Raw genomic sequence first — 8,404 nt, 5'->3', positions numbered from 1 at the left:
GGAGCTGGACCCTCACGGCTGGGGACCCCCGGCTCTCACCCCTTTCTTCTGCCTCGCTGTGGGCAGACTGGGGTGGCCTAGGGAAGCAGGCCCTGGCAACCTCGGCTGAGTCTTGGGTCTGACCTGGCTGCTGGGGGGTCTCCCCCACCGGGAGTACTCCCCACGCCCTCCTCTCATTTATTGGTATAAATACGGTGAACACGACTCGCCCTCAAGCACTTCCTGTTCCGGAAGTGGGGTGGGTGTAGGAGGCAGAGTCCATGTTGGGTACTGTGCCCTGGCCGGTGGGCGTCCAGCGCGTCCCCTGTGGTGTCCACAGGCCTCACAGGTGCAGCTTCCTGTCCTGGTCCCTGCACGGCCGCCAGGCGATGGGAGCAGCCGGATGGGGGCGGTGTCCCTGTGCAGAGCCAGTCCACCAGCACCGGCCCGTCTGTCCTCAGCATGAGGTCTCCTAGCGAGGCCTTGTCCTGGCCTGGGGCTGTGTGATGGCCGCCTCTGCCGGCAGGTCCAGCGGATGGGTGTGTGAGGCCGCTGGCCGGCAGCGCTGCCTGCCCAGGGCCTGCTCAGGGCTGGCACATGTTCCAAGGGCTGTCAGGCCTCAGGGCCGCCCTCCTGTGCCTGCGTCGGTGGCGGGTTGCTGCTGCCTCCTGGATGCAGGGTGCAGGTTCGGGGCCAGAGCCCAGCTCCACCGCCCAGGGGTGTGGCCCTCTCCGGTGGGGACCCTCCCTAGTGCAGGAAGGACCTCCTCCCGGTGCGGAAGAAGGACTCGATCTGCTCCAGCGACCGGCCCTTGGTCTCAGGCACGCAGCAGCCGGTGAAGGCCAGGTTCACCAGGCATACGGCGGCGAAGAAGAAGAAGGGGGCCTGCAGGCCAAAGGCGTTCTGGTGGGGGAGAGCGCGCGGGTCACAGGGAGCCAGCGTCAGCTTCTGGCTCAGCTCGTGCTAGCCAGCCTGGGGTGCGGCGCTCCATCTCATTACCCGTCAGACACCCTGGGGCTCCCCACCGCCCGCAGGAAATCCAGCCGCTTTAGCAGGGTGTTCGAGGCCCTCCGGGGCTGCAGGCAGCCCTCCTCTGGTGCTGGGCCCTGGGACTGACCTCCTCCTCTGAGCTGGAGCCCACCCTGGCCCCAGATACCAGCCTCTCCCTGGTTCCAAAGCCCACCTTACCTCTCAGCCTTCCCACGCGCCTGCCTGCAGCAGGCCCGCCACCACGGCACGGCTGGGGGTGTGCTCCTACTCTGCCTGCCGCCCCCTCCTCTCCACCATCGCTCTGCCTCCTGCTGGCACCTCTCTGGGTGCCCCCACGCTGCCCTGACCCACTGACTGCACCAGGACAGGCCCTGCCCAAGCTGTCCGCGTCAGAGCCTCCCACCTGGGCACTGGGGACTGCGGCTGGCTTCAGGGCCTGCTGGGAGTCTGAGCCAAGTTAGGACGGGGAAGCACTCGGCTGAGAGACCCGAGCTGCCCACCGGCGGGAAGACCACGCTCACTGCCCAGGAGGGTGCGGCAGGGCGGGCGGGCCTGGCTCTGTGGTCCCACCCCGGTCTGGGGGTCAGCTGCCTGACTTCTCCCAACAGTTCCCTGAGCCGAGTGTTTGCTGAACTGAAGGAGCCTTTGCTACGCTGTCACTTGGTCCCTGGCCTGGTGTGAAGGGAGCGTGTGCTGAGGCTGAGGGGACACAAGGAGACGCCCTCGCGTGGGCCAAGTACTCACCGTCACCAGCAGGAAGGACTTGGTGAGGGCGAAGGCAGTAAGCCAGCTGACCAGCACGCAGAGCCCTGAGGCCACGCCGCGGGCCCGCAGGGGCAGGATCTCCGACATGAGGAGCCAGGTGATGGGCCCCCAGCCCATGGCGTAGCCTGCCGCGAGTTGGGGGGGGGGGGGGGCGCGCTCAAACCCCATCTGGGGGCCAGGGGAGGCCTTGGTGTCTCCCTGGAGCTGCTGGGAGACCCTCCCCAACCACTGAGACAGCAGCACCCCAGCCCATCCGAGCGCATGACGCTGGCCCACCCCCACCCCTCCACGGCCGCACCTACCCATGATGAAGAGCATGGTGGCCAGCAGGGGCACCAGGGTGAGGTAGCTGGTGGGCGTGGCCAGGGGCTGCTCCGTGCCCGCCAGGGCCGCACGCTCCAGGCCCACGGTGCTGTTGGGGGCCAGAGACTTGGGACCGAAATGCACGTACAGCCCCAGGGTCAGGTTGGCGGCAAACATGCCGGCCGCTGTGGACAGACCGGCGGCCCTCGGGGGGCCGGGATGCCGTGAGCCCGAGCCCCTTGGCGCCCTGCACCGCCCACTGCCCTCCAGGCCGCTCCCACCCCGCCGGCGTCTGGGCCGTCACACCCAGCGTGTGTCGCAGTCGGCCTGCTCGCTCCCGCGAGCCCCAGCAGGCCTTTCTGGATGTCCAGCTCTGCTGCGCCAGGCGCCAGGGAGACCCAAGTCCACCCGGCAGGGCAGCTGTGACCCAGGCCCCCGCTGATGCTCCCCCAAGAGGGCAGCAGCTGAAGGAGCAAAAGGAAGCGCAGGCAACCCACCCGCACTCACCCGAGATGAAGAGCAGGACCTTGCGGCCGGCCAAGTCCATGGTGAGGGCGGCGATCAGCACGGACAGGAGCCTCACGGCGCCCACGATGGCGGCGTCATCCTTGGGGGGCTGCAAGGAGGGGGCCCTGAGGCAGAGCGCCCCAGCCCCCAAGGCTCCGCAGGGGCAGGCCCCAGGTCCGCTGCTTTGTGCCAGGCAGCGGCACCAGTCGCCCAGCCCAGCTGGCGGGGGGTGCAACCGCCACGCCCACCGCTAAGCCCGGGGCTGCTACGGGCTCCTGGCACCACTGCCCCTAATCTCCACATCTCATCTCATCTCTGAGCCCAGGGTAGGCGGGTGAAGGCCCGCTGGCTATTATCTCCAGTTCGCAGAGGAGGAAGCTGAGGTTTGGGGCATGGGGACTGACTTCCTCAGCAAGTGACAGATGCTCTGAGCCTGGGATCTGCAGCTCCCAGGGGTCTGTTCTTCTAGAAGACTGGTCTCCCTTGTACTTCTGAGTATCTTATTTATAAAGCACGCAAGCTTTACTCACAAACGTTACTCTGAGGACAGGCGGGCGGAGCGGAAACAGTTAGGAGACGTGGGTGTGCCCCCGGCCCTGGACAGGGCGGGCGCTCAGCAGGCACGGCCTCCCTGGGCCCGGGGGCAGCGTGGGTGGGCTCTCACCAGCAGGACCGCGGTGCTGTCGAAGATGGACTGCAGGTAGACGAGGATGGGCGTGATGCCCGTCAGCTGCTGCAGGAAGCGCATCAGCAAGGCGATGACGATGGGGCGGTACATGTGGGGGTCCCGGGCCTCGGCCCACGACAGGTGGCTGCTCTGGAGACACGAGGCTGCCGCTGCAGGGGGCTGTGCTGGCCCCTCCGGCTGGAGCCACCCTGGCCTGGGGTGCCCAGGCTAGGCAGGAGGCTCCCTTCTTCCCTCTTCCAGGAAAGGTCCCTGCCACTGGGGCAGCCCTACCTCTGGGGACCCCCCAAGGGACCCAGGCTCCCGGGTCAGTGGGTGGGCTGAGGCAGGCCCCCCGATGGCAACATGGCCAGCCCCGGGCCTCCACGGCGTGGCGCACACACAGCCTGGGCCAGGCCCCGAGACGTCCCGCCCCCACCTCGTTCCTGGAGGTGGGAACTGCTCTCATCCCTGCTTTCCAGGAAAGGCAACCGAGGCTCACACCAGTGGTGTGAATGGCCCATGTCCCACAGCGCTGCAGGACACCCACCCTGCACACACCTGTCTCCGGACGGTGTCCTGGATCTGCTCGAACTCCCAACGGGTGTCGGCATCCGCCCCTCTCAGCCAGGCCAGCGCCTGCAGCGCCTCCGCGTCCCTGCCCTTGGAGAGCAGGAAGCGAGGGGAGTTGGGCATACAGCTGAGCAGCAGGACCATGATGAGCACCGGCCCCTCCCCGGCCACGGCCAGCCAGCGCCAGGGCAGCAGCAGGCCTGTGGACAGGAGCTGTGAGGGGCTGGGGCGGGGCCGGACACAACCCCTCCCACCGGGGGCCTCTGAGCAGCCTCACTCGCCTTCAAGGGTTAGTCCCAGGGCCGCCTCCTACAGGAAGCCTACCCTGGTTTCTCCAAGCTGGGCTGCACTCTGATCACAAGGCCCAGGTCCTTGGAGGGCCCCAACGGTCACAGCAGAGTGACGGAGGAGTAGCCTGAGCAGCAAGGCCCTGGGGGCCTCTACCAGTAAACACTGACCACCCCCCACAGGCCGGCTGTACTACGAGCACTTTTCTCCCATCCAAGTACAAACCAGGCCCGGCCCAGCTTAGCTTCTGAGATCTGACAAGGTCGGGAGCATTCTGGGTGGTATGGCCGTAGATCTGATCACTTTTCTCTATGGACTTCCCACCTGAGACTAATTGCCAGAAACCATTCTGCTATTAAAAGACGGTTTACAAGACTGCCCGCCTAGGAGAACCCTCACGGCCCAGTTAGGGGTGGGGCCTCGTGACCAGAGAGGCGCAGGGAACTGCCCGGAGGCAGACAGCACCATGGCGGCCCCCACCCCTGGCCTCCCAGCAGGGGGTCATTGTGGGCAGGTTTGTCCCTTTCTCTCGGGTTGGGCTTCCCTGGGTGGCTCAGACAGTAAAAAAGTTTACCTACAATGCAGGAAACCTGGGTTTGATCCCTGAATCTGGAAGATTCCCCTGGAGAAGGGCATGGCAACCCACCCCAGTATTCTTGCCTGCAGAATCCCATGGACAGAGGAGCCTGGCGGGCTGCAGTTCACGGGGTCACAAAGAATCGGACACGATTGAGTGACTCACACTTTCACTTTCTTTTGTCCCTTCCAGCCCCTGCTGCTCAGCGGCCCCTTCCCCCCACCCCCCAGCCTGCACACAGGAGGTGTTTCGTGTGCATCCGGATGATACTTGCCGAGGGCATAGAGGGACAGTGACCCAAACACTGCCATGAGCTGGGGTGTGGCGCCCAGGGCCCCGCGGACGCTGGGGGGAGCAATCTCAGACACATACACCTGCAAGACACAGGCCACCCGGCCTTTGCTGAGCACATATGCCCCGGGCCTGGCTGGGGTGAGCGGGGTGGCCCAGTGAGCCCGGGGAGCGGGGAGCAGGGAGCGGGGGCTTCTGTGGGTTCTCGCCCTGGTCATGATCTCAGCAGGACCTCAGCTGCCCGAATGGTGAAGTGGGCAGAACCACTCAGCCCTGACATGGGGACGCGAGGCTGGGGGTGGAGGCCCGAAAGCACCCAGACTCTGGCCTCCGCTCCCCCGACCCGGGGCTTCGTGCCCAGCTGGGCCTGCCCAGCCCCAATGTGGGAGTGGTGGGCAACATGCGGGGTCCCAGGAGGGGTGCAGGGCAGGGACTTCCCCTTTCTTCCCGTTATGTTGCTCAATGTGGATTTTCTCTGATTGAGCAACGAGTCTGCCAGGCTTTGAGACAGGAAGTTTGGGGAGTCCAGAGTGGGGGCAGCTTGGGGCATGGTGTCACATTTCCCCCAGGTTAGCTGCCCTGGGGGTGCTGAGCTGAGGCTTCCTGGCAAACACATCCCCACAGATTGTGCGGGGGGCGGGCCCGAAGCCAGGAGCCCTCAGCTCATGGTGGTCAGTGCAAATACTGAGGCAGTGAGGAGCCAGGGCTGGGCAGTCCTGGCCTTACCGGGATGCAGGCAGCTGTGAGACCCCCTGCGAAGCCCGTCAGCATCCTTCCCAGAAGCAGCATCCAGAGGCCGTGGGCGCCTGCCATCAGCGCATAGCCGGCTGCCGAGGGCACAGCTGAGAACATGATGCTGAGCTTCCGGCCCAGGAGGTCATTGAGGACCATGGCGCTGAGTCCCCCGGCAGCTGCACCCAGGGTGAACACGGACTGCAGGGGAAGGATGCAGGGCAGGCATGCCTGGGCACCCAGCACCGCCACCCCCCCCCCCACCCCCCATCAGAGCCTAGAGACAGCTGCTCTCCCAGGCTGTCCTGGGAGCCTGGGCTGCAGGACTGGGGCTCTGGATGGTAGTGAGCCTCCTGTCCCCAGAGGGGTACAAGCAGCACGCGGACAGCTGTTTGTGAGGGAAGCCACAACAGGTGTCTGCCGTGGTTCTGTCCAGACTGGTGTTTAAATGCCTCGTACTGTCATATAGCAGACAGGAGGGTTCTTTGACTTGAAGCTCTTGGGATTTTAAGGTTTGGGGGTTCTCGGACTCCCTGCTGCGTATGTGGGGAGTTGGATCCAGTCAGCGACCTGGGCATCCTGCTGAGCCTGTCTGAGCCTCAGTTTTTGCAGCTGCGTTATGGGGATAGCAGTAGCACCCACCTCATAGCATTGGCCCCAGAGTGAACCAGCTCGAGCGGGAACTGCCGAGCAGGCCCGGCACAGACTAGGTGCACAGCGCGCCTTGGGTGTTATTATCTTAGCTAATGTGCCGTGGTTGCATATATAGGGGTACTAAGATGGCAGTTCCAGAATCTTGGGACTCCGAGGCCCCGTGCTCCTCCTACCCACACGCCCGCCATCTCTCCTGGCACCCTCGTGGCCCAGCAGCGCTCTTTCCATTAGTCCCAGAATGCCCTGCCTCCCCTTGTCCAGGGAGGTGCCTGCTCTGTTGTGACGGCCCAGCTCCAGGTGTGGGGGTGATCTGGGGAACCCTCAGCCCCACTGGGTAGAGATCTTAAGGGACACCTCCCCACCTGCTCCTTCCCACGCCTTCTCCATCAGCTTTCACTTCCCCCTTTCATTTCGGAGACATGGTCTGGCCTCACTACCCCTCACCCCTATTACCGACCTGGAGTGGATGGGGGAGGGGCAGACCAGGGCCCTGGAGGGGGTCCCGTGGCTGAGCTTGGCGGGGGGGTGGGTTCCTAGCTGGGGACAGAGGTCAGTGGGTCCCTGCCCCCCCTGTCCTGTCCCTTGTCAGCTCAGAGCGTGGCTCTTACCCCGAACCAGGATGCCTGGGTTTTGGTCAGATTCAGGTTTGGATCCGAGGAGTGCTCCAGGGCAGGAATGACAGGGGATGTGTAGACCAGAGCGTACCCGAAGCTGAAATTGCCCAGCACAGCAGCGAAGGTAGCCAGGAACACTCTCTTGTTCTGCAGGACCCTGGTGTTTGTGGGGGCGGTGCAGAGCCCTCAGGATCTTTGAGTCCACCCTCCCACCCCTCAACTGCTGTCTGGCCTGAGCACAATGGCTGCCTGCTCAGAGGGCCGTGCTGGGGACAGATGGGTCAAGAGCTGGTCAGACCTCCTGGGCCTGAGCACCGGCTCCCTTGTGGGAAACCCCCAGGGCATGAGGACAGCCCATTGCTGGGGCTGGGACACGGGTGCGGGGCGCCTTTCCCAGAATAGGAGCCCTGGCGGCTGCCCCCAGCTTTGCCATGCAAGGCTTGCTGCTTGACTTTAGGCAAACCCCTCACCATCTCTGGGCGTCCATGGCCCTATCTCTGCCAGCTTGGGGCTGGGCCTAGTACTCAGGGGGAACCAGGACTAGTGTGTCTGAACTAGGCGGCCTCTTGGTGGCCACTCCCCAACAGTCAGTGGAAGCCCAAGGTCGGGGAGCCAGCTGCCCACTGGAGGTTACCAGGCCATCAGCATCCTCCACCCGCAGACCCTACGCCCAGAGACTCTCACCCGACCCGCGTCCTCTCCCCTGGTGACGGGGGCGGCTTCTCGGGGAAGGTGTCATAGTCCCGGCCTTCGGCTCCCAGCAGCGGCTCCTGCATGACCGGCTCCTCCCGCCCGGGCGCGCCGCAAGGGGCCGGGGCAGCTCTGTTCCGAGGCGCGTCGGGCCGCAGCGGATGGAATCATCCGGCGGAGCCCGGAGCCCCGCCTCCAGCCCGCGATTGGCTGCTGGGCGGCCCTGCAGAGCGGGCGTCGGCCAATGGGGCGGCCGCGAGTGGTGCGGATGCTGAGGATGCCGGAGCCGAGCTGGGTGGGGCGGCCGGGCTTTCCCCGGGAGTAACCCAAACCGGAAGGCAGAGTTTTCCCTGGACGCCGCAGGCCCCTAGTGCGCCCTTGGAGGCGGCAGGGCTCGCTAGGCGGATAGGAGCCCCTCACAGGGGGAGGCTCTTGGAAGTCGTCCGGGGCCTGGTCCAAGCTGGGTACCAGCCCTGGGGGCGTAGACCGCATCCCTGCATCCCACCCGGGGCCCATGTGGTATAAGCGGGAGGAAGCTGAAACCCAGAGAGGGGCCGCAAGGCGCCAGGGTCACCTAGTGGACATTTGTGCCCCTTCGAAGGAAGGCCGTGGGCTCCGCCTTGCGCTCGACTCCCCCCCTCCCTGCCATAATACGTCTGGAGTCACTGCAGTCCCCTAACGGGGTGAGACCCAGCTGGCTCGCCAGATCCAGGGCCGCCTCAGCCAGGGGGTGTGGCGTGAAGGCAGAGGGAGGAGGGGGTGGCGGTTCCCCCGGGC

General features: G+C 65.5%; 1 protein-coding gene across 2 annotated transcripts; it reads right to left on the bottom strand.

Moving 5' to 3' along the window:
- Positions 1-117: 117 nt before the first annotated feature.
- Positions 118-7,806, bottom strand: SLC2A6 (solute carrier family 2 member 6). 2 transcript variants are annotated; one of them, XM_043916414.1, is made up of 10 exons: positions 7,622-7,805; positions 6,932-7,094; positions 5,664-5,870; positions 4,921-5,020; positions 3,770-3,981; positions 3,209-3,361; positions 2,545-2,653; positions 2,037-2,222; positions 1,714-1,859; positions 118-882 (listed from the first exon to the last, which is right to left on the bottom strand). In XM_043916414.1, exons 1-10 carry the CDS (start codon positions 7,711-7,713, stop codon positions 727-729), a joined length of 1,524 nt encoding a protein of 507 aa, XP_043772349.1. In that variant the 5' UTR covers positions 7,714-7,805; the 3' UTR covers positions 118-726. The 2 variants fall into 2 exon arrangements, with proteins under 2 accessions (XP_043772349.1, XP_043772350.1); XM_043916415.1 differs by lacking the exon at positions 5,664-5,870 and having other exon boundaries at positions 7,622-7,806.
- Positions 7,807-8,404: the final 598 nt, after the last annotated feature.

The sequence above is a fragment of the Cervus elaphus genome, chromosome 11 (assembly GCF_910594005.1).
Source record: "Cervus elaphus chromosome 11, mCerEla1.1, whole genome shotgun sequence".
Lineage (NCBI taxonomy): Eukaryota > Metazoa > Chordata > Mammalia > Artiodactyla > Cervidae > Cervus > Cervus elaphus.
The sequence above is the reverse complement of the archived record's forward strand: the minus strand, read 5'-3'. Positions and strand labels throughout refer to the sequence as shown.